This window comes from Falco biarmicus, chromosome 1, assembly GCF_023638135.1.
Source record: "Falco biarmicus isolate bFalBia1 chromosome 1, bFalBia1.pri, whole genome shotgun sequence".
In the NCBI taxonomy this organism is placed as follows: domain Eukaryota; kingdom Metazoa; phylum Chordata; class Aves; order Falconiformes; family Falconidae; genus Falco; species Falco biarmicus.
Window position 1 is genome coordinate 41,516,708 of NC_079288.1, and position 26,408 is coordinate 41,543,115.

Sequence of the window (26,408 nt, forward strand, 5' to 3'; positions counted from 1 at the left end):
CCACAGGTGCACTACCAGAACTATCCAAGTGTACAGTCTAAAGGAGAAACTGTCTTTCAGTCTTTCATCTTTCCCCTCATGGAATATTAAAAATCAATTTCGAATCTTGTCACCAAAAAGCCTTAAGACAGCGTGGACCCATTAGACAGAAGTGAAGAGGCATCTCCAGCTGTCAGTTATAAAATCATACCCCAAGGCTACCAAGCCAATTTCCCCCTCCAAAATTCTTCAGCATCCACACAAACCTCAGCCCTGTGCCCGCCCCGCCCCCCCCCCCCCCCCCCCCAAGTATTTACACAGCATCCAGAAGAGCTGGGGGTGGAAAAAAAACCCTGCTGTACAGTGCATGTACAGCAGTGTTTCTACTGCACTTGGCAGACCTCCGGAAGATGAGACACAGAAATCCCAAGGGCAGCATGCACGGGAAGGAATCTGCTCTGGGCAGCTCTGCAAGGCGCTCTCACGTGCTTCAGCAGTCCCAGCCGCATCAGCCAGCGATGCCAGAGCTGGGTAAGCTCGGGAGAAAGGATGAATTTGCAAGCGTTTTACAGAACCAAGGAGACACAGGAAACAGTTATGAAGAAAAATAAAACCATCGAGAGCAACCTATTGCCCCGCTATGCTGCTGTCTGCACTTTCTGTTTGATTAAGCCAAAGGACCAAGGGGGTGAGGTGGGGTGGGATTTCACAATCTAAATCCTGAGAATACAGAAGAAGGTCAGAGAGGAGAGAACAGCAACAGCTAAAGGATGTTCAGCAGCAAAAGACACTTCTTACAGTAACAAAAATTCACAGTTACTAAGCAGGTGGAGAGAAGATCCTTTTAACAGGAACAGGTGAGAGTGATTTGAGAATAAGATAATTTTTACCCAGTGAAAAGCTCTACCCCATGTAGCTATTCATAGCTAGTAGAATACACTAGATTTCTTGCCTTTATCACCACAAACAAGAGCCTGTTTCTAACGTAAAGCCGCAACTTACACGGCCAGTACCAGCGTCTGTTCCTTTATACTTCATCTCCCAATTTTATCATAAACAAACACACAGCTTACGGTTGCCTATAAATTTCATCCTCAAACTCTTCAGAACAAAACACCATGTACTTTAATCTTAATGTACTTCCTATCAAAAAGATCCTGCACGCAGGGTTTACAACTACTAAGCAGTAGAAGTACTGTGAGATAAGTTATCCTTGTTTTACAGGAGAAACAGAGGGACAGAGATTAAATAACTTACCTAGATGGGGGGAAAAAAGTGACATGCCCCAATTTTCAACTCTGATTTTTCCAGCTGCTTTCCCCACCAGCTGTGCTGAAAGTACTTTGGAGGGGCTCTTGAGCAGCCACTGCAGAGAAAATACTTGCAAAAATTAAATTTCACATCCAGTTTTAATAAAACCTGAAACACTGACATTCCATAAGCAGGACATGAGAATCCTCACAACTTTAAACAGCTCAGAGAACTTAAACTAGGTGCTTCTGCACCTGTAATTATTTTCGGGTTTATGCAAGACCAGGAGTCTTTACATGACTGTCCCAAAAACCCCAAACGTACAGTGCTATCAGAGGTCAGTCCCAAAACAGGCAAAGGAACAAACAGGGGTTTACAAGAAACCTAACAGGTCCAACTGTTTTAAGGACATGGAAGAGAGAAAACACGTATGCTCACGCATGGCCATGCATGCACTTAAAGTTTACTGCAGTTAGTGCATGGCCAATACATGATGCAAACCAAGAAACTCCTGCAGCTACCAACGAAGGTGGGTAACACCCTGCAGAGGCAGGCAGATACCACTGCCTCCCTGGAACCCACCTTCTAGTATACAAATCTATTGTCAGCTTAAAGATGAAGTTGTCACAAGAAAATAAATATATAGTTTCCTTGAAACACTTCTCAACTGACAGTTCATGTTCTGTGAAGCCAGGAGAAGGCTGCCCAACGCCTGACAAGGCACTGTTTCACAGACCCTTGGAAAGGTCATATCTATAAGCTCATCCACCTCTCATCAAGACGCAAGGCTTAAGCAGTTTAAATTTGGCGTAGCGAGAAACTTGCATACAGATTAACTAATTTATTTCCTACAATGTTGCGAGATACTGTTTTATTAGCTTAATTTGTCTTCAGCAGCACTGGAGACCAAGGTAACTACAGCTGAGTTGCTGGAGCCTGTATGGGGGAAAAAAACGGCTTTCGAAAAAGTATCTTGTTATTCCTGCACTTGCAAACTGCTTTTTGTTTGTTTGTTTTTAAAAAAGACTTGTTTATTTGAAGAGAACTAAGCTTTTAAAAAGCTGGCTGGCTGTTGGCAAATATTTTAGACCATTTCTCCACTTCAAAGACTACTCATATCAGAGATTCTACAAAGTCCACAGCACGCTAAATTGACACAAATCCCTGACAAAAACAGAGCTTATATTTAACCTACCAGCAAAATACAGCTACCCAAATAATTAATATTCTTCAAATTAAGATTTCACTTGGCTCTCTAGGTGTATAATATTAATCTAATACCATTTGTTAATTTTCAGCACACCAGTGGAATTAAGATAAAAATCAGAGAGCACACATGGAAACGGCACTAGTGAAGACACAGTTTTGACACCGGCTTCAGTGAGGCAGGATTTCACCCTTGGTCACTCCATGCTGCTTCAGTTTATTTTTTCTTCTTTCCTCAAGCTCTTTTCCCTTTTTTTTTTTTTTTTTTTCCTCCTTTCACATCTCTTCTGAAATACACCGCAGCTCCAGCGAGTTCCCAGCCCTCGAACAATGTGTTCTCAAACTATGCAGCCGAGAATGCCAATACAAATGAAATCTGTGCTACAGCTTCTATGGAGCTGGGACCACTCTACATTGTCCTGTCGGATATTTAAAAAAAAAAAAAAAAAAAAAAAAGAGAGAGAAAAAGAAAGAAAAGAAGGCTACAGTAAGTGTGAGCCATCTTGTTTCTTTCGAGTATGAAAAGGCTTTGAGACTGAAAAATACGGAGCAGCTAATGGTAATCGGTTACACAGAAACCCTCATCCGTGCGCTTTGCTTCCAGGGAGCACCAAGTGCACAAGACCAAAACACGACATCAGATCCACGTGAAATCCTATGCCTAATCTGCAAACCAGTTACCATGACTGCACATGCAAATTGGCCAGATAAAAGCCAGTCAGAGGAATAATTGGCTATTTGGAGGTACAAAATGACTAATCTATCACAGCCACCACATAAGTGTTTTTTTGCTCCGCTTCATAATTGTGCCACTTAATTCTCCAAGTCTCACCTAGTATTTTGGATGCAATACGGTACAGTAAATACTGTAATGAAGCAGGAAAACCCAGGCTCCATCCAAAGCTCCATCCCTGCTGCAGCAAAACCAGACTTTCACCTGTGCCCCACAGTCCCTGGTTGGGAAGTCAAGGGACAATTTCTAAAGGTGACTACAAAACCCCCACCTATTCCCAGCAGTCTTAGGCACATCCTTGTAAGAACTGTGTATCCTCTGAACAAGCCTTAGAAACCACCAGCGCAAAAACCCCAGCATGGGTTGCATTCCTGCTGCGTGTCACCAATGGCACTGGTGAGCCCAACCATCTATCAGGAAGGGTACGCTCTCCTAAACACAGTACCTTCAACAACCGACCTTCAGCATCCTTTTCCTGATGTTACTCAAACAATACTTTCTAAAAATCGTAACTTTGCAGAACTCTCAAATTTTCCTGCCTATCAAAAAAAAAAAAAAATCAGCACAAGTACAAAAATCCATCACCATTTAGCCTTTCAGTAACTACAACCAGCTTTATGCCAGGTCCTCACAACTAAGGCAGGAGCAAAGCACTAGTCATTTCTCCCCTCATCCAGGAGGCAATGGAAATCAGCGACAAACGATATCCCTTATTGGCAAACACAAAGATCAGCTAGCTCCAACTTCAATGCCACTTTTACCTACTAAGATATTTTTCTGCTGGGAGTATTCATAATTTTCTTTTAATGCCTTCTTTGTGGGATATGAAATTCAATCAACTAAAGCAGAATTGCAGAAGAATATAGAAGGTAAAGCAGAACAGGTCTGTCTAAAACCTCACACTCAAATGCTTACTCCAAGGAGGCCATGCCAGCAAGCTTTCTATTAAACACTTCAATAAAGCAGGAAAGTTAAAGCCTTGAATATTCTTTCTTCTAGGCACAGAGCAAATGGTTCAGTTGCTAGTAATTATTTGCTTTCCGTATGCTTCAGGTGTTCCCACCTGTGAAACGGGCCTAATACTTTCATTGATATAGACAGTAAATGGTAAGTCAACTTAATACACCACTGTCATCTCATTTCTTATTTTCTGAGATTTTTAACAAAACTCCATCTTCTGTTTATATTTTCAGCCCAAAACACATATGCTTGACCTCAAAAAGTACATAAGCAAACTGGCCCCCCACCTGCACAAAGCCGTACCTGCTCATACCAAGCCAAGAGCTGATAGGCAGGACAAAATCGAACATCTGTACATGTGAAACCACATGGCGAAACCAAGGCAAAAAGACAGTCCTGTGTCCAAGACTACCTAATTTTATGAGATGACCAAGGGAAGCTTGCAGGTTTCTTATAGTTAAATTTCAAGTCCATCTTCTTGTTGGAGCTGGGAGTGCAGGGCGTCACCAGCTGCCCCTTCTCCTGCAGCTGGGGTTAGGGAAGCCCTTGGCTCCAGACAGGTTGCTCCCATGCATTTCTGGCAGGTGCTTTCCCATCTTCTCTCTCCTTGTGTTTTCTGACGAATCCATACACGCTGCTGCAGATGGGATTTGGCATGCAAGCTCAAATGTAAAAACCCTCTGCCCAGATGCACTAATCCCCTGTGGCAACCCTCTTCACCACACATGACCTCCAATGGCATGATTTGACAAGGTCAATGACTACTGTGCCACAGAGGTTACTTACGCTCACTGAAGTCTCCGATGTGCACACAAGAGGGTCCCTCCCCCTCCTTTAATGCAATTAAATGCTTTTTATTTAGAAATTTGCACAATTTACGCGCAATTTTCTCACCCTCCCTACACAACCAGCCTCCACTAAAACCATTGTCTGTGGCAGAGCCAGTGTTTAGCTGGGCTCAAACACTGATCTTATCCTCCCAACACTTTCTTCAATCCCTCCATGGGATTACAGCAGGGAAAACACACTGATGACAAGAGTTGCTTCTTCTCCCACTCTTTGGATTTAATATCCAACGCAGACTTCTTTATACAATACATGCACAGGATAGAGCATAGAAAAATAGTTGGAGAAAAAAGGACAGAAGGCTGAAAAGAAGGGAGTCTTGTGTGAGCCAAACTACAAATGCCATTTACAGAGTGAACTACTTTTAACCTTCTGCCATCAAGAGGGTTAGGTACCTCACCCACTCCAAGCACCCGACCAAGCACAAACAAAAGCTTGTCTCTTCTTTCTCCCTGTCACATTGAAACTAATCAGTGAAAACAAGGTAGAAACAAGGTTTCAGAGCAATTAAATCACAAGTGAGGTTTTATCTTTCCAAGTTATCCCTTCTACCCTCAGCCACCCCCACTACCCATGTATGACAACATCATCCCAACTTCACAAACTTAACAGAGACCAGTCATTCCAGCACTGTCATCGTTTTATCCCATTCACTTCAGCGAACCCCCAAATCAGAAGATGACCTAAATCAGGGGAAGAACATGTAACTATAATCCTGCTGCAAAGGCTCAGGCCATATTCGCAGGGTTTCTTTAATCAATACACAGCCGCTCCACATCCCCCCCTGCCCTGCATCCCACCTCGCCTGTGCCAGAAGGGCATTTGCGTGGCTGTGCAGTGAGCCAGATCAGGGAACCAGGGAATTAGTTTTCCTGGCAGCATAAATGCCTGTGCTGGCACAAGGGAGGTAATCGGGACAAGCAGCCATGGCAGGAAAGGACCATCCCCTTCAGCAAAAACACGTACTTATGTCAGATTAAAGTGGTCACAGCCCCAGCTCCCTGCTCCCTCTCTCCCTATTTCTGCAAGCGTGGGAATTATCCAGCAGCGTGGAAGATCAAGTCATTTAGCTTTGCGAAAGGGTGTCTGTCTAAATACAGAGCTATTTTCACAGCTTGTTTCTTCCCTTACCAGCTTCCCCTCCCTTGAAGGAGAAAAAAAAAAAAAACCACAAAAAAAAAAGGAAGAGAGAAAGACTTGAATAAAGGGATTTGGACCCTGTCAGTCACCATATTCCTGCAGCCATGTATGGAGCAAAGGATGGGGTGCTGTGCTGCAAGGGGCTGAGGACAGCAGCCCCAGGCTCCTAAATGGAAGGGTGCTAACGTTTTCTCTGGCAAGGTAAACAAACCCCACAGTACAAAGATTGAATGACTGCATGGAACAAAAGGGAAAATAAGGTCACACTGAAAAAAAAAAAAAAAAAAAAAAAAAAAAAAAAAAGAAAGAAAATGAAACAAGAAGCAGCCAAGATGAGAGAGATATGACAAACACACAGACCAAAAACCCCAAGAGGCTACTTGTTAGCTCTGAAGCCAAGCACATGGAAAAAGAGAATTTACTCCTTCCTCAACTGGAATGTTTGCATAATTGTCACTTTCAATTTTACATAATTCCCTCTTCTACACATTTGTTTCGTGTCTAGGCCACCATGCATGAAATAAATCCCTGTATCAGAGCATGGCCTGTCTGTGAGACATGCAGTGCTAAGGAGATTGGGTTTCCCATTTGTTCCCATATTATATTCCAAGAAGGTGTGAACAATGCTTTATGAGACTTAAAACAATACCGACCAAACAGACATCCACCCCAGCCAGGATGTGTTTGCCTAGGCAGATTTTTTTAAAAACCATAAAGCCGAGTGAGGTATTACTTAAGCACTAATTAAATACTATTTTTCCCTCCCTCCCTCCACAGGGCACACTGAACGCAGGACAAGCGGCGCACCAAGAAATAATTCAACCTGAAGTTTTAGGGTTGTTTCTTCCCTCAGCCCCAGTTAAAATTACATGCATTCACTTTGGGTATAGGTTCGGTTTTCTTCACATTTAGTGCTGATACCCAGATGCCTTATTAAAAAAGCTAAATAAGCCCAAATACTGAAATATCGACACCAATTAGGTCTTTTAGACACACATTTTTAGATGCTCTATAGAAAATCTATGTTAAGAAGAGTGGGGGCAAAGGATGAACTTTCAACATTAAAAGGAGTATCACTAAGTGACCAGGCACCTCAGTTCTCACTCTTTTTAAACTGCAACAAACCATCTCAACGAACATAGTCTAAAGAGAACAAAACACTATTTCTTTGTTCAGGCTGAACAAAACAGAAAACAGAAAAATTAAATGCTGTTAAACACAGATGATATGTAAAGTTCATTCAGCTCTAAAGCTTGAGAAGGTATTACTAGAAGAACCAGAAAGACTTAAAAAAGTTCTGTACATCACTGCAAAGATTTTACCTTGCAATTCAGTTGTGACCCAAATTCTTCTTGAAAGGTACCTGCAGCCCCCAGGAAAAGACATTTGAATTTTTTTAGTTTGGCAGCTGCCTTGGGAATGTAAGCAACGGGATGTCGATTCACCAGTCAGGAAAACCTCCAGCCTATTTCTGTTCCTTTCACCAGCACCAGGAATACTTTGCAAGACAGCAGCATTTACTCTTTTGGAAGAGGCTCACTCACCATGAAAACACAAAGCCAGCTGATTTTTTTTACCCCCATGCTTTTTCACTTCCAGCCCTGCTTCCAGAAGCACACCAGTTAAGCTGCACTGCCACAAGCTGCCACTCTACCCAGAGCATCCTTCCACCATGAGGGGAGAACCCCAGTTCACACCACTTACTGCTCCCTGACATCAGAAAGGCCAGCCTTGCACCATGATTAACCCCTTCCCAACCCCAAAATATATACAAGGATGCTCCAGTAAAATTGGTAAAATAAGCTACACTGTATTTTTTTCCCCCAGGGTCTGTATTCTTATTGGCATGCTTTTTGTGTCTGGGTTTATGCTTTAGGCACAGACTCATTATTCCTACAGTATTCAGCAGAGACCGAGTGAATAATCACATTTTGCTTATGTTCTGAACATCACAAAGGTAATACTAGGAAAAACACCAGTGACTTCATCTGCTAAACATTTATAAACAGGGAATGGGAATTTTAACACACATGCACAAAAGGAGCACGATGCAAAAGAACAAAAAGAATTCATCTATTGCTTGAGACAAGAATCTATTCCCCATCCTCGGTACCTGCTCCTTTTTTGCCCAGGTAAGCACACAGAAACAGTGAAAACTCACCTACTGGTAATTAGCAGAAAACCAGAATTACACAAAAATCAAACCAAGAAATACCCCCAATGAAGGCAAGCTTTATTTACTTGCAAGCAACACTACCAGAAGCCCACTTACTAGCCCTAGCACTAAAGCACACCCTGCATTACAGCATCTCGCCACACTTCACAAAGCCACCCCTGCACTGGCTACACGGGGTGACAGATGCCCACCCAGCAAGGGGCCGCAGGTGGTGGAGACAGCCATGCCCCCCTGGCTCCCAGCCCCACGGCAGCACAGCACACCAGCAGCCTCCCGATAGCTTTTGCTGCTCGTTTCCATTCAACATAGATCTGGCATTTCCTGAAAACCAGACTGGGCTGTGGAAGCCTGGGGCTGGCACGTGAGCTTACCTGTTTTACTGCAGCAGCTCCACATGCCCTGCTTGCTTCCCAACGCTGCCCTGCCCTGCTTGCTTCCCAACGCTGCCCTGCACCAACTGTCTTTCGGTCCTGCCAGTACAGTGCACAAACCTCTCATCTCCAAGCAACCACAGCCAGCAGCAGCAGCAAAACCTGCCAATTGCTATGGAAGTGTGGAAAAGGAAGGGTGCATCTTTCTGGCAACGCACGTGAAACTAAGTAAACCAACCAACTCTATTTTTGATGACCAGTACATTGTCCTTAACGCAGATAACACCAGCAGCTTCCACCCTGTCCGTTTTGAGGTCAAATAAATATCCTTACAGGTTGTGCCGACCTTACAAAGTTACTGAAAAGTATCATTAAACATGCCCGTTTGGGCCACGTAGCTTTATGCCAAAACTGCACCGAAGCCACACAACCAGACCTGGTGTGTGAGCGCAGACCACAAACATATCAGCAAACAGCTCTTTAGTAACAATCACCTGGTAGCTGACCTTCAGGCAGAAACTCAGTAACCTGATGACAGTGACATTCCTGGCCCTGGATTGTCTGCAGCATTTATTTTGGCAGTGGTAAAGAAAATCCACCTATATATTTTGATGAGGAAGCACTGATCAGGAAACCAAAGACTTCACTCCTGTCCCAACAGGGAGGCCTGAACACCCTTCCCCTGGAAACCCACACGTGGCTGCTTCACCCAAGCAACACAACAGATTTCAAAATCAAGAGAAATAGTTGCAAGATCTTAAAATCCAGCAGCATGACTTGCCTCAAAGCTGCGGCACAAGAGCAACGTGTGCCTACAGACCATGAACTTCATCAGCCCAGCAATGAGAAGAACCCTGAGCTCCTCCCGGGTGGAGGAAAGCCAGGCAATATGCTCAACGACTTCACAACCCATTAATGTATTCCTCAGGACACAGGATGGCTGAAGCTAAGAAACCAAAGATGCTCTGTCGAGAAACAGCTTGTGTAAGCAGTTTGTTTTTTAAAAAAGAGACCAGCCTCAGAAGTAACTCTTGGGAGCCTACCAAGAAAACAAACTACATGTAGTTGTTTATCTGAGGCATCACCTGGGATTTTACATTAGTTTACATAGGCCCCTGTTACAGCAGTTCATAACCTCTGTTTTGGAAATGGCATGTCCTACACCTGCCAAAACACAAGCTCATTTTCTGAGGCAATCGGGTTTGATGTTAACAGGAGGCTCTAGACAACCTCCTATCCAACAGCTGCTAAAAAGATGATCTTTTTTGGCAAAAGCCTAAAACTTGTACAGATGACTTAGTAACGAGCACGGGAACCTTTTCCCAATCAAGCCCTGCAAGCATTTTTGCCTCGATGCAGCTAAAAATTTAATTCCTAAGTCACATACCCTATGTGACTTAGTGTCATCCAATGATGTGGAAGAAAAGTCATGAGCTGTATGAAATCAAGTTACAGACCATGTGCAGCCCAGAGGCTCTCATTTCTGTTTCATTAACCCTCTTCCTGATACAAACAGCATCGGAAACGTCAGTGCCTGTATCAAAGTAGTCTCAAAATGGTTCTCTCTACACAAGTTATGCTGACGCCACAGATGCAGCCATCTCCACAGCAATGGAAAGGATCTGAGACAGTAGCTCAGCTCAAACTCCCACCTAGTACCTGCAGGGGTGGCCTGCAAAGAGAAAACCCCCACCCACTGCTCTCACCACCAAACACACACCGGGGGCTGCCCGGAGAGCGTTAACAGGCTTATCAGTTCGTTTGATGTAATCAACAACATTACCACATTACTGTGTGCATGTTATAATGAATGTACAGACATCTGTGGAGTTTGACAGATGAGCTGATAGCAGGCAAGTTATAGAATCCATCTGGTTGGGAAGTCATTGTCATTTTCAGGTAAAAAAATCACATTAACTAACTCGTATCACAACTTGGTATTTTTTAGCTTCCAACTAAAACACCAGGGTAAACGGTATTCTTTTTTCCTGGAGAAATCTTGCAAAATGTTCAGTACTCAACACTAACAGCAGAATGGGGGGAGGGGGGGTGGTTCTTTTTTGTTTGTTTTGTTATAAATGCATCAAGTGCTTTAGTTAAGTCTCAGAAAAAAGGAAGGAGGATTTTGCCTATCTTGCAACAAAAGCTCTCCTGAGATACTGGTCTGTTCCACATCAGGAGAGTTTCCCAGTAAATACATGAATGAGTGCTTCTATGAGAAGAATGTTTCTAAGTCCGGAGCATCAGTAAGGACTCATGAAGGCTAGGAGGACTTAAGAAGCCCCAAGACAAGGCCTGTATTTTAACTCAAGCAGGACACAGAAGCTAGAGAAGCTCAGGAAAACCCCATACTAAATTTCCACTTGCAGCGGTACCCGGAGCCTAGCACACTCAGTGGGGCACTGCACTGGTCAGTGCATCCCATGTGAAAGATGCTTACACACCACACAGGAACCTGAGGCGGGGCAGGGGGCAAACATTTCACTAGCAGTTCACAAAGGAAGAAGATTTTGACTTTGGCTATAAGCCAGTGAAGTGACAAACAAGGCCAGAAAACTCCAATGCATGTACTTGCTCCCCATCATAACACCCAGCACACAGCCATGCACACCGTCACGGCGTGCTGTGCTCGCCCCCACACAAAACCCATCCCTGGGAGCATCTGACCACGGACAAGCACACCACCACTTCCTAACACGGCAAAGTAGGGAATACTGCCATGGCTCCTAAGCACTGATGGCATGAGCAGCACTCTCATCCGAGGCTCTCCCATCGTCTCTGGCACAAACACAGCATGCATTTCAGGTTATGCATACCAGGGCGGGGGGAGGGTTCCCTCGGGTCAGAGGGGTGCCATGAGTTTCCCTGAGCGGCACATCCAGCCTCCCACCGGGTACCCAAGCAATGGCACCGGCAGCCGAGGTGACAAGCGGCGATGAAAGGACTCGCCTGGAGCCCAGAGAGGAAACTTGTGGCAGAGTCAGAAAGAAAACCCCGTTATCTCAACTTCCGGACCCCTCTGCTAACCGCCAGACCACAAAACACTTTTATTGTAGGATAACATTGCAACAAATAGCTATTTTCTGTTAGCAGAAAACCCACTTTGTAGTTTTACTTTTAAAACCCCGTTTTTACTCCAACTCTGTGACAGCCAGCCCTGTGACGTGGCATAAAGAGTTTCTCCCTCCTTTGCATGCCCCAGTTTTATTAAGTAATCCCCATAAAAGCAATTACTGAGCTTTGGACTGAAAAATAACTAGGGGGGGAGGGAAAAAAAAAAAAAAAGAGAGAGCGAGCAAGCAAATTCTGTGTATCTTCATTTGCATATGGATTCCCTCCCTCCCCCTTTCTAAGGTTTTTGCCATGAGGTCTTTTATGTCTCTTTCAATAATCATATAATTATATGATTCCTAAAGTACACGCTGGCAACACTTCAGGGGATTTTAGTCATTACAGGTGACAAGACTTTTCTCTCATGTCTAATGCTTGCTAGGATTTCCTTCCACTTCATTCACAGATAAGACGAAGAACCAAGTGACACCCAAAACCATCTCCCAGGCAGATTTGGGGGGAAATCAGCCCCCTTCGCCCTCCATTACGGATACAGGGAAGCAGGCAGAACTGAACTGCAATGAACTTCAACTGGAACGAAGCATTTTTTCAATTAAGCAGCCCATCATTTTTCCCAGGCACCACATCCAACTATTTTAATGGCTTTCACATTTTTTCTTTAATTTTACAATCTGAAAGAAACGCCAAGGTTCCATCAAGGACCGAGAACGCCGTACTTCCATTTCTTCCAATGGTTGCAAGTTATTAACAAGCTGTCAAAACACCATAATTATTTTATATCAAGTTTGACTGATTCCATAAACATCTCTTAGCTGCATACTATCTTGAGTCTCGTTCCCCCTGAGTGCAAGTATGTGCTCAGGCTAAGTGGAATAAAGAAGCTGCACGTCCTCTTTGACAGCAGTGCAAGAGACATTTATGAGCCACCAAAAAATCAGCAGCAATAATACATTTATTAGCTGATACACCCGATAGCACTGTAAGGTTTGAGACACTTCTTCTCTTAGAATTCTTCGGGGTTTAAACGCCTCTGTACAAGCAAGAGCTACACCAGGAGAGAAACTGCAGCCACACTAACCAAAAGGAAGGGTTGAAGAAATAAGCTTGGTGTCCGTCACCACAGCCTGCTGAGTAGCCAGAAGTCCTAAATTGTCATTTGTTTCCCAACTTGGGCTGCACGCTTCCTCCTGACCTAGGCATCTCCTCACTAAGTACAGGCTAGATCAGGGATATGCTAGCATCAGAGGAAATCAATCTATATTTAAAATTGGAGAAAAACCCACCAACCAATTACAGTCATAGTTTTACGAAGCTAGAAAAAACATCTGTTGGAGAGGAAGATAATGCAATGATATCCAACCACAGAGACTATAAACTTCACGTTTAGATTACAGGCACAAGTGCACTATATATATTTTGTTGTTGTTGTTCTGAATGCCTCTCTACACAACCTGTTCAGAAGAGATTGAGGCAGGCTTTGGACAGAGAAGAGCCCAAGAGCAGCTCCTTTGCCCTGCTGAAGTGTCTGGCAGTCCCCAAAATAGAACATTTTACTTCAAATTGCCATGTTTGTGTGGCACAACTATAGATAGCCAGCACAAGATTAAAAAAGCTTTGCTCCGAGCACAAAGAGAGAGACAGGAATGGTGCCATAAGCCCATGTTTTGCAGCCAGTAGCACAGGGAAATCATTTTGATCCCTTCAATCCCCTTATCCATGCCAACCACTGACCTTGCAGATGCAACTTTTGTTCAAGTTTAGTCCCTTTTTGGCTTGAAGCAAGACAGGGATACAAAGGAAACGCTCTCCATTCATCTTGGAGCATGCAAGCGCAATGTACTTAGCTGCCCCCACGCTCTTTTTCACCAGGTATTTCTGAACTTTGGACTCAGTCACTCAGTACAAAACTATCAAGCTACAAAAACTGACACGCACCTAGCTGCCTGTCATTAGGGCTTGACACATCCCCTGGCCTGGCTGGGCACAGGGTGGGAGAGCCCTGCAGCCTGCACGAAGTTTGTACCTGCCCAGCTTTCACAATTGCTTGCACCAGAGGAACTGGACTGACAACTACACACAGGTCGTGTTTTGCCTAGGCGGCTCAGAAGCTGTTTAACAGTCTCCTTCATTTTAAATGTTTTGGATTAATAACATAAAGACTGATCCTCCTTTCAGCATCTGATCAGTATTCTTAGTAGTTCATTAGTTTTGGAAAACACTATTTTCCAAGAAGAAGGAACAGGGCCAGTAAAACAACACTGTTTTACCAACTCTCTTCTCTCTGTAAGGAGCACGGCTGAAGCGGTCACAGCCCCCGTTGTGCTGAACACAGCAGAGCCAGAAGATATTTAAACAGCAAGAGCCACTTCACCTACATAAAACTCTTTTATACCTTTACCGTGATAAACTGGAGGCATTAAAGTGCAGTGAATTGGAAATTGTTCTCACTTACAGCTGGATGTTCACATACAACTGATACCAAGATGCACGTCCTACAGGCTGTATTTCAAATCTTTATTTTAAAAAAATATTGCATCAAGCAGGACACAGCGTTTCAGTTCTGCTGATACTGTTCGCTCTCAAGTACTTGCCGCAGCACTACAGACAGACTACCCTGTGCTCCCCACAACCTGCATCACCAGGACAAAGAGCAGAAGCTAGAGGAGCTGAAGCAGTAAGCACCTTTCTGTAGCACTTTCCCCAGCCAAGGTGCACAGGGGTTTAGGATCTATATGTACGCAAAACCCACCAGGTCTAGTTAAGCCTGGTGCAGGGGGAGCAGCCTGCAGTGGCTGTGCCTGGAGATTTCAACACCTCACACCAAGAAACAGAAAGCAGGAGTATTCCAAGAGGGGGAAAGAAAAGCAACCAAAAAACCCCTTCACCCCAAAACCTTTCTATCAGTGTAACTGTCTCCAACCTGGGTATTGTACCTTTGTACCCTGAACTTTTAAAAAGGTACAGTTCTATCAGCCCTTCTGCAGGAATCTATCAAGGAAACAGTGAAATACACCAGGCTGACCTCATCCTACCCGGCTCCCTTGTTCACTGGTATTTTCCCAGAAAGTGACATTGTGATAGTCAGTCTCGTTCTGTGAAATAATTGAGATAAATAGTGCACCTTCTTAGCATACTGAAAGGACAGTAAAGTTTTCAGTTCTTACAAGAGGTCAAATGCACTACCGCAAGCACACATTAAATTGGATCTAATATCATCTATTATTTGGGTAAAGTGGAACACTAACTTTATTACATCCCTTTTATTGAAAAAAAAAAAATCTTACCTATGCAATCGAGTACCTTACAGTTCTTAAATATGATATATTCAATATTTTTCTTAATTAATTATAATTTACCTTCTGCATTTCTCTGTGGTTGCTGGTCCACTCGACATTTCAGCAAGCTTCATATCATGTTTTACCCCAGGTTTCAGACCACTGAAGAAAGGCTGAGCAGTAATGCTACAGGCAACTATTCTGGAAAAATTGGGAAGATATCAAGAGATCTTTCAAAAAACCCAGATGAGGCAGGGTCAGCTGCACTTTGAGCTAAAAATGAGACCTCAGGTGGGGAAGAGGGTGACCCCTGAGCTTGGTGGGGATTTTCACAGACAAATATGAGGTAAGCAAGTTTCCTTTCTCCGATGCCATGGCAGCACTAACAGTGCCCAGAGCTTGGCTGCAGGCATCGCCCCGGCCAGGGGCTGCACCCGCTTGCCCTCCTGCACACAATGCACCTGGTGGTCCCCACAGCATTTACTGACCAGGTGGAGAACTCCAACAAAAGAACTGGATCCTTCCCCTCGCTGCTGCCCGTCATCCGACTGTGGTTTACAGGGAACCCAGCTCCCCGGGTTCCTGGCCCAACCAAGCAGGTATTTCAGGCTTCCCAGAGCTCACCTCTCTCTTTCAGCTCTGCACTAACCACCTCTTATTCTTTAATGACAACAAAAAATACCTTAAGTACCTGCTTCGGAAAGATGCAAAAAGAAATCAACAGCTAGGAGAACAAATCAATGGAGACTAGCAAGCCTTCAGGAAAGCCAAAAGGCATTTAGAGCCTTTAGAGCACCATCCAGAAAATCATTAGCTTTCCCGAGGTTAAAAGCACTGTTTAAAAGAAATAATCGGCCATCAGAAACACTAACTTGATACACCATCACTTGACAACCAAGTAGAAGGGAAAAATACTTAAATACCTAGAAACTTGTTTTAAAACACAAGACTAGCTATGGAAAAAACTAAGCTGCACATACAGAGATACAATGATAAATGAGAAGTTACATAGCTGGGTCAGTGGAACTAGCACAAAACCTTTGGAACAGGAAGCTGCAGTTAAATACACTGGTTTTCTTATCAATGAGAGATCAGAGCAACAGTAACAGAATAGTGTACAACACACATGTGAAAACAGCCTTATCAAGATAACAGCTGAAGAACTTATGGATTCTGTCCAGAAGTCTACTGTCACCATTAGGCTTTTGGAACTCTGCTATGCTCAAATGCAAGCCGCAGAGAAGGGGCTGCCATTTAGCACTGCCAGACCTCTGGATAGGAGCAAAAGTAAGAGTGGGCAAAGTGTTAATCTCCTTAAGGTTTGCAACCAGATGCAGTCAGGCCCTAACTCAGCAAGCAAGGGCAGCATCTCCACCTCAACACAACGTCCATGAAGTCAAGGTCTGTCTCTTCTCAGCTAGGGGATCTGCATCTGTACAATGCATTGCTCCACACACATTTGTGAGCAGATTCTCCACAAGACTCTATAAATAGGTTAAACATTCCTAAAAAATGCATATGCACACACACCAGGAAAGTTAAAATTTCCATACAGTGTTCCAAAGCTTTGCTGGGATCTTTAAAAATGATAAACAACAGCCAAAAGGAAAACACAACCCCTTGTCTTTCCAACTACTTTGGAAGAACAATTGCTCTCAAAGATCGCATTCATTAACATTCTGATGAAGTTCCCTTTTAGCGCTGTTTTTCATACTTGAAAGGAACAGCTATGATCAGAGAGAGCCCTCAACTACCGACTCACTCATTTAGATTCTCTCGCTCTGATTCACCAATCACCTTCAAGAATAATTAGCAGCTTCATCTGAACGTAATGAATATACACACATGCTTACATACATACCATTCATTTTGGAAGGCAGCGAGAAATCCCCCGTTCCTCAGCTCGCCAGTTTTCCTGACCCCAGCATGGGACCCACCTCCTGGGCAGCACCATCACCTGATGGCTTTCCAGCAGCTGCCCATCTTGCTGGCCACCTCACACCAGCAGGTCAGGGCTAAGTTGCCAACTCCAAAGTTGTGTTTGGTGGCTGGGTATTAAAAAAAAAAAAAATCACCACACATCAAAACAAAAAAAAACCCAAACCACCACTACACACATGCACACAACCCGAGTTGGAGCCAGACTTGTACAAGAAGATTCAGAGGAAGGAAGGGAAAGGGGAAGTTCTGACTTCTTATGCACAGAAAGAAGCTGCTGCTGGTTTGTCTGTGGGCTTTTTTTTTCCCCTTAATTTAAAATATTTATATATAATCAACTCTGTCTTTACATGAAAAACAGTAGGATAGGGGATTCAGAAAGCATCACCAAACAAGATGCAGTATTTTCAGATGACAAATGCCAAAGGAAATGTTGCCACAGGAGTTAAATCAAAATCCAGAATGCTTAAAAGTCACACCAAAGAACTAAAGGAGAATTCATAAAGCCACCCCTCAGTATTAACCTTAATCGCTCATATCCTAGGCCAATATGAAGGAAAAAAAAAAAAAGGGGGGGGGGGGGGGGGGGAAGATAGTATTTATTCTGTAAAGCACCCTCATTTACAGGAACACAAGTGGGGAATGTTTTCTTCAGTGGGGAAAGTGAATTCACAATATTTTGAGACAAAAAGAAAACCAGGCAAAAAACCACCTTATTTCTCCCAAGTGTTTCTACCATGAAGTTCTGCCTAACCATTGAGAAATTTAATTTCCAAGGGGAAGTCCAAAGTTTAGCTAGCCTATTAAACATAATCACAGATCACTGTAACATCAAGTGTCAAACCTAGAAGAACACCACAAGAAAGTATCACAATCAACAACCACATAGGCAACAAGAGCTCCTTTGGGGATTAGAAGCTAAATAAAAGAGACTTTCTTAGTTCAGTACTGTCCCTAGGCTGCGTACTCACTTTTATTCTTTCTCCCCCCTCACAAACACAGAAGGTTTAAATTCTTACTTATTTTCTAAATATCATCACAGCAGATTTTAAGTCCTCTTATAAAAACAAATACACAGTGAAACAGAGATCTCCTCCAAAGCAGAAGAAAACCACCTGTTGCAGTAAAGTTCACTAAAAACACAGCCCCACACCACACAAAGTGACCATGCTGTTTCAGTCATTTCCATGGGCAAATACTGCTATAAAGTAGTTTTGCCTTAATAATCCCCTTCCCCTGCTGCTGCATAAAATCTGCCAAGTATCACCCATGGTCAAAGGCAGGGCTGTGGGGAAAGATCCACAGATCTTTTTCTCAGTTTTAGTGTGACTGGGAGTTATGAAATGCCCACGATCATTAGGGCTCTCCCAGAACCTGGAATTACAACATACCTCCTGGTTCAGCACCTGAAAGAAAGAGGTGAATTCTGCTCACGCTACTCCCTCTGAGGTACCAACTACCATCCAAGCTGCCAAAGCACACGCATTCTCTTACGTGCTAGTAAATACAGTAGAGATCAATTAATTTCAGGTGGTACTGAAGTACTTTGCAGGAGTTTGAAAGGGAGGGCTTCAGAAAGACATGTGTATATATATTTTTTTAAAAAAAAAAAAAAAAAAAAGAAAAAACAGAAGCGCTTCCACAGACAGACATGCTTTGGGGTGGCAGGAGTTTAAGGTCACCTTCTGTCCTTGTGTGCCCTATTATCAAGGTTACAGTTTGGTTGATTTGATAACGAAAATCCCATTCCCCATCAGCCCTGGAGGGACTGCACTATCATTTGAATTCTATTTCCTGATAATGTGCTCATCATGGTAGAAAATTTCTGCAGGAAGATGAATTTTACTTTCTTCACTGACAGCTCAGTAGAGACTCGGGGTTTAATTGGACCTATCTGCTGATCCATATTTGACTAAGAGCACACCCAAGAAAAAAAAAAAAGAAGATACAGACAGGTCTATGGCTTGTTGCAGAGGCACCCGAAAGTGGATTGCTTGCTCATTATCGGTTCTGCGTAGACAAGGTAGTTGGCTTTCATGTTAGGGCAACCCCCCACAAACAATGCCATGCAAGGCCAAGAAATAGCCACCGCCAAGCTAACACAAATCATCTTCCCACGCAGGTATCCACACGCCTCGCACTGCTCAGGGACTAAGCACCCCTCCTGAGCAGTGCCCAGCCTCCACCACTCTGACACTGGGGCAGATGGCCAAGGCCACCGCTGACACCTCTGCGGGAGCACATTGACCACCTCCACAACTTTGAGAAGTTGGTTCTACCAGCAAAAAAGTCCCTGACAGCCAGGGTGCCAGCGGAGCCCGAGCCCACAGGCCCACGTGGTGGGCAGGGTGGGCTAGGGGGAAGCAAAGCCCATGACCAAAGTGGGACCTTAGTGTCCGGGGCAAAGATGCCAGAGATCCCAGGGCAAACCTGGGATTACTCATTAGCCTGCAGAGAACCCCTTAGTCACTGGCACGCAGGTTAATAGATACACAAGTGATAGGAAATCCGAAGTAGGGAGAGCACCCAAAACTTTGCCCATGTTTTTACCACGGTGCATTGAAGAAAGCAGGAAAAGGCACCAGTTGCTTGTATTTAGTGGGGAATTCAAGTTATGATGCCCATCAAGTGACTTGTTGGGTGCTTTCTCTCAACAGCTCACTTCTTCCCCTCGTACACAAACAAAACAAAAATCAAAAGCCAAAGTTAGTTTGTCAATGCCCCTCTGAAAATATTAAATTTCCTGCTCTGCCTAACTTAGCTCAGACAAGGCAGGCAGTATTTGCTCAGCAAATATTGTTTGTAATAAGTTAGACAAGCAATATTTTTTGCCAGCCTATTAACACCAGAAAAATATGTACAGTCAACAAGAGATGAAGAATTTGTTCAATTACTTCAAAAATGGGAATTACAACCAAGGGATTATTATCCATTTAAACATCTCTTTTCCACAAAATGTCAAACACTAGCCATTTGCTAACAATCTCCGGAGACAGATAAAGTAACATTTTGGCAATCCAAACACAAACTCCTAGAGGCGGGGGGGGGGGGGGGGGGTGCAGGAAAGGGGGCAGGGGAGTTGCTCCACCATTCACAACAATACCGGACCATCCCAACAAGCCAGGAATATTTTGCAGCCCTCCGCCAGCCAATTAAAACCCCAAACAAACATCTGACTCGCCCTAAGCGGTAGTTAACACCAGCCGGAGCCGGGGGCGCGGGGCTGGGCAGGGGGGGCAGCAAGTCGCCAGCGGGGCCGCGAGCACCCGGGCTGGCTCGCCACCCTCCTGACCGCAGCCCCGAGAGCCCTCCGGGCTGACACCAGGATTAATGCACATTAATTGCTATTTGCAAAATTCAGCAGCCTGAAAGCGCCGCGCTTCCTTTCTCATTTTTTTTTTTTCCGATTATTTTTTTCCTGCCATTTCCCACCGGCGCAGCCCCCGCTCCGCAGGAGGGCAGCCCCCCCCCCCCCCCCCCCCCGGCTCTTACCTCCAGGGCTTCCAGGGTGTTGAAGCTGGCTATGGCGAAGCCATCGATCAGGTCCTCCTCCTGGGAGCTGGACTCGCGGCGGCGGCGGCGCGGGGGCCGTGCGGCGCGGGCGGCGGGCGGCGGGCCCCGCGGGGCGGTGCAGTTCTGGCCGCCGTTCTCCTTCCCGGGGCTCGGCTCCTTCTCGGAGCCCGAGGAGGGGCTCTGGTTCCGCGGGTCGCGGGCCGCCGCCTCCCGCCGCCGCACGCGGTCCCGCTGCGACCTCGACCTCCGGCTCTGCCGGATTTTCCCATCCATTGCCGGAGAAGAAGCAAATAAAAAAAATTTAAAAATAATAATAATTAAAAATAAAGGAGAAGGCCGGGCGCGGGGAGGGGGGGGGGCGGGGGGGCACGGGGAGGGGGGGCAGAAAAGTCGCCCCCCTCCAACTCACCGCTTCCCCTCTCCAAACCCCGGAGCCCTTAAAAAAATAATAATAATAATAATTAAAAAAATAATAAAAAAATCAACAACAACAAAAATCCTGCTGTTTCAGACCCTCGGATCCAGGGCGATGGTAATCCACAGAGCAAGGCTGGGTGGCGGTGGCAGTGGGGCGAGCGGCACACACACACAAAAAATATTAAATCCACGGAATGACCTTGACAAATTTCCACCCCCCGCCCCCCCCCCACCCCCCCCAAAAAAAGCAGAGACGGGAAGAGGAGGGGAGGAAAAAAAAAAAAAAAAAAAAAGGGGGGGGGGGAAGATCTATCTGGATCAGGACGAGGACACCTCGGGTTCACTCGGCGCGGAAGAGAGGCAGATCCAGGAGGCTCGACCCAGCTCGGGATAATCCAGGCGCGGCGCCCCCTCCCCGGGGGCAAGCGCCGCTCCGGGGCCCCGCTCCGGCCGCCGCACGCCGCGCCGGGGGGGCCGCCGCCGCCGCCGCGCTCGCCGCCCAACTTTCTTGCCGCGGAGCGGAGCGAGACAATCCCTGGGCAGCCCCCGCCGCCGCCCGCCGCCGCCCGCCGCCGCCGCCGACCCCTCCTCGCCGGGCGCCGCCGGCGGCTCGCAGCCCCCCGCCGGCGCGGCGCGGCGCCCCCGCCGCCGCCGCCCGCTGCCGGATGGCGCTCGCCCGCCCGCCCCAGCCCGGCCGCCCGCGGCGCGGCGTAGCCCCGGCCCCCAGAAGCGGCTCAGTCGGCGCTGCCCGGATGCCGCCCCATTCTCCCCGAGCTGGGACGCGGCGCTAGCACCGCCCGGCCGGCCGCGCATGAGCAGGGCTGCCAGCTGCGCGTCATTCCCCGGCGCAGGCCCGGCCGTGCCCCCGGCCCCCCCCCCTTCCTCCTCCTCCTTCCCGCCCCGCCGCCGCCGCCGCGCGGCTCCCCCCCCCGCCTCGCCTCGCCTCAGCGGGGCGGCGAGGGCACCGCGGCCCGCCCGCCAAAGTTTGCCCCGGGCCCGGCTCCCGCCCCGCTCCCCGCCCCGCGTTCACCTCACGGGGCAGGCTGCGTCCCGGGAAGGGGAGGGGGGCACGGCCGGGGGTCAGGAGGAGCCGGGGGGGTGAGCTGAGGCACGGGCTGGGGGTCAGACATGAGGCAGGGGTAAGGGGCGAGGGGCGAGCCGAGGGGCGAGCTGGGGGCCGAACGACGAGGGGTGGGCCGGGGGCTGAGGAGAGCCCAGGGGTGCGGGGACAGCCCAGGGGTGGGCCGGGGGCTGAGGAGAGCCCGGGGTCGCGGAGAGAGCGCAGGGGTGGGCCGGGGGCTGAGGAGAGCCCGGGGTCGCGGAGAGAGCCCAGGGGTGGGCCGGGGGCTGAGGAGAGCCCGGGGGCGCGGGGACAGCCCAGGGGTGGGCCGGGGGCTGAGGAGAGCCCGGTGGCGCGGGGACAGCCCAGGGGTGGGCCGGGGGCTGAGGAGAGCCCGGGGGGCGCGGGGACAGCCCAGGGGTGGGCCAAGGCGACGCTCTGGGGGTCAGGGGACGCGCTAGGGGTCGAGCTGGGGCTGAGACAGGAGCCGGCCGCCGGCGCCGTAGGTGGGACACGGAGCAGCCGAGAGCCGAGGCCCACGCCATGGGGTGGAGGCCGAATCCCTTCCCGCCCGCACCCCTTGGCCCGCACCCCTCCGTGCGGCTGCGGCTCCCTCGCTGTTCCGGGCCGCTCCCCAGGCCGCCTCGGCCGAGGGTCGGGCCATGGGCGCTGCCCCTGGGCAGGGGACCGGCTTGGTGGCAGCGCGCAGCCCTGGGGACAGCACTGCGGTGTGCCTGCGGCAGGGTCCCGGCGTGGAGCACTGGCTGGCCCACGTATCGCAGTGGGAGTGGGATGTAATCCTCCTGTTATCATCGTTTATTGCATGCGGCCAGATATTACTGCACGTTACCATCGCTCCTGGGTGCTCCTTTCCTCAGCCCTGGCTGGCTTTGCGCCATTTGATGGCTTTGCTTCATTCCTTAATGTCTTCTTCGGCTGCTTTCCCGTTCCCTGGGGGTAGCCCCTAGTTCTAGACACGAGAGAAGTCAGAAGGAAGTTGTGAAATAAACCTGAAGAAGTCCATTGAGCTTCATAAATAAGCAAGGGGAAAAAAAATCCATGGAGGAGATTCAGTGGAGCCATGGAAGTAAGGGAAGCCAAAAATTACTCCTGCCACCTGCTCCTACTTGCGTTCCAGTTCGGTCTTCGCCAGCGATGGTGGCTTCCTCAAGCCGGGGCCCCCAGCAGCAGCAGCAGGTTGGTGGCTGTGTGTCTTAACACACCCGTTGACATCTTCAGCGTGAGGGCCGCAATGCCCACCTTCCCTCGGTTTTCTTATGTTCCTGATCTAATGGTAGTAACGGGGGCAGTCAAAAATCAGCCTCCTTCCACCTGGCCCCAACAGGCTCTTTTTAGAAGGGTTTCTGGTGCCTGGTGACAGCTTTGCCCTACCTTACTTAAACAGAGCTAAAGTAAATACCATCCTTTTAAAATGTAGCACAAAAACATAATTTAAATTTAAGCAATTTAAAACCAAATGTAGAAATCCCATGTGTAGTACAAAGCCTCTTCATGCAAATAGCCGGTCATGCATTGCATGCCTCAATCACACTCGTATCGGTGTCATTTGTGTCCTAATAAAATCCTATAATCTTGTGCGTGCCAATTAAACAAGGAAGCTGGCTAAGTGTAGCCACTTCCTTAGGTAATTACAGGCTAGTGGGGAGTCAGACAGTTATCTGCCATGGGGTTTGCTGGACTGTGGATTTCCAGCGGGGTATTTTCTCTCCCATTTCTTTAAAGGACAGTACTATAATTTGTTAGATGTATGGTACTTTAAAGCTATAACCAGGATCTAGGGGGTGGTTGTTAATGAAAGATCTGGAGTTAAGATATACCCAGTTAAACAATGGATTGAGCTTAACAACTGTATTTGCTTTACCAATATTTTAAGAGTCACTTTCTAGAAAAAAGCATTTACACTTAGTTCAGCAAGCTGTTTTTACATTTGTGAGTCAGTCCTTTAGTTTACAAGGTAATTTCTATGTCACTTATAAGTACATCAGAAGTGAAAGTCACTGGAAAAGATAAGCTGGGGACTTTTTAATATTTCCCTTAGTAGTGCTCACTTCCATCCTGTTGTGTTTTAGGTCCTCCATCATTAATATGCATTTCTAGTTCTCTCTTTTTTTTTTTTTTTTTTTTTTCCTATTCACTCCCAAATTTGCTGACCAGGACAGTGGAAATTGCCTGTAACGTTCCATTTTTTTATTTCTGTCAGCAGGGTCATCAAGAGTCTCATCCTGCTTACATGTTTACGTACAGGAGTTTAGCATCACTGTGAACAAAAGGTGCCTTCTGGGGAAAGTTGTGACTTCAGTTTCTGTTTTTTCCCCCAGTTAACTCCAGAGATCCAGCAGCACTATGATTATCTGTGGTTATCCCCAATTTTGTATATACCTACATTTTTGTTGAAGGATGCAGCAAAAGGGTCATCCAAAGGAATTAACAAAATCAGACAGTCCGCATGTGAAAGGATGCTTCTGTTTGAAACAGCATCTCTGAATCAGTCATGCCTTTCCTTCCACCAAGGCAATTTCACGTTTTCAATAGAAGGCAGAGCTACAGTGATTTCCCCCCCACACCCCCCACCCGCCCCCAGCATCAAATGGCTTTCTGCACAATGATATTCATCATGTTATAACTCTAGGTGAATGATAATGGGTCAGAGGGAATGAAAACAGATGGATGTTAAAGCAGGCAATTCCCTGCCACAAACCTGGGAGCCCTCCACTGCTGCCTAGTCCGTTCATTCAGTTCATAATTGTATTAGACATTCCAACAATAGAGAGGCCTTCTTCATTAATCCTGAATTTACTGAAAAGAAGCTTTGCAGACTATAGCTCTTTCGGTGCTTAGACAACACCAGGCAAAATTTACCACAGGCTTAAATGGATAAAACTCAGCTAGTTAGAAACTAGCACAGAACATTCCAAAAGAAGCAAGAGAGATGGGCCAGTGAGACAAGGAAGGAGGAGAGCCTAGCAGCAGCACTGCAGGTGGATAGGAGACACTCGGGTACCGCTGCAGCTTAGATGATGCCAAGGAAATTTATAGAAAAGCTTTCTTCTTGCTGGAGTGCAGGCGTAGCTGAGCTTACCAATATTGCACCTGTGCTTGATCTAATTTTCTCTTTTCAGCACCCAGCCTACAGCTGGCCACATGAGCCAGTGCATGCCAATCCCTGCCATGTGATGGGGCACAACCTTTTTGTAACCCTGGTCTGCATCAGGTGACTGGGGCTAAGCAATACAGATCAAGTCTCTTACCAGCTGTCCTGTGAGTCAGACCTTGATTACAATATTGACATTAACATTTTAATCGCATGCTGCTGCAGATTTTAATTACCAACTTGCTATGCCTTTGCTTTTTGAGGATCAAAAATGAGACCCTTGTTCGTAGCTTGAGCGAGTACAGCATCAGAACAGCAGCTGCCGTAGAGGTAAACATGGCATTGCTCACGCCACGAGCCTGCCCCTGGACGTTAACCTTGCTGGCACTGGAACACCTCACTGGAAAGGGACTTTGTTCTCAGTTACTCTGTTCCTGTGTCTGGGGCAGGACTGGAAGTTATGAAAAGAAGTGAAAGGCAGTGCTTTTGTATTCTCTGTAGCCTGAGGCGATGTGAAAATCTACCCAGTCCTTGTCTAACTATCATTTTCAGATTCCCAGGGACTTTAATCAGAGCAGAGTAATCCAGAGATGTTCCCTTCATCCTGTAGAGCTGAAAACTGCTTTGTCCTGCTGTTATACTTTCCCTGACTTGTGCCATCAGAGCAAGGTGGAGAAACTTCAGTGCAAATGAGAATTAGGCCCCACATCTCTGTTGTTCCCCTCACCCCAAGCATACTCCGCAGTCTGTTGCAAACGCTGCCAGCTGAATCTGTGAGGCCTTGCTCGGTTAAAGACTCTCATGTCCAAGGTGGAAGGACGCCCAAAAGGTCAGAATAAATAAACTGAATACAAAATTGCTTAAGGCAATAAAAAGACATCACAGGCTTTCATTGCAGTTCTCACATGCTTCCAAGATGTTAAATAAGCTGGTGGTTTTTGCATTGCTGGGCTCAGCCGTTTTCTGTTGCTTCTCCCCTTGCTACCCCAATACTTCGCTAAAACGATCAGGTCTTACCTGCTTGGTATCCCTCTGAAAAACACGGGCTGCCTTTACCACTTGCTTCATCATGGTCATTTGCACTGAAAATGCATAATCACTGTCAGAGTACAAAGAATCATTACGAATAATTAGTTACTTCCAATATGGCAAGTCAGTCTCATAAATCTTGAATATTTGGCTTTGGTTTTGGAAAGAGATTCCTTAATGGTTACACTTGTGAGACTCTGTTAATTGATATAAAATTGTATTCAAAATTAAATTTGTTTTAACAGATCTAAATCACCCCAATAAATCAGCTTCAGCCGATCTGCATTACGGGTTCAAATACGCTTTTTTTTTTTTTTTTGCCTTTGGGAG

The 26,408-nt window shown here is 46.5% G+C and overlaps 1 protein-coding gene and 1 long non-coding RNA gene across 20 annotated transcripts in view; one reads left to right on the top strand and one right to left on the bottom strand.

The window, feature by feature from the left end:
* Positions 1-20,761, bottom strand: part of FBRSL1 (fibrosin like 1) — a 548,084-nt gene extending 527,323 nt beyond the window's left edge. For all 19 annotated transcript variants that reach the window (XM_056336603.1, XM_056336559.1, XM_056336542.1 and 16 more), the window contains exon 1: positions 20,440-20,761. In XM_056336603.1, the coding sequence (XP_056192578.1) occupies positions 20,440-20,733 (294 nt within the window). In that variant the 5' untranslated portion in view covers positions 20,734-20,761. The remainder of the gene's footprint in view (positions 1-20,439) is intronic.
* A 1,663-nt stretch (positions 20,762-22,424) lies between these two features.
* LOC130143890 (uncharacterized) lies at positions 22,425-24,561 on the top strand. Its single transcript, XR_008819916.1, has 2 exons — positions 22,425-23,138; positions 24,172-24,561. It is a non-coding gene; the product is annotated as an uncharacterized LOC130143890 (long non-coding RNA).
* Positions 24,562-26,408: the final 1,847 nt, after the last annotated feature.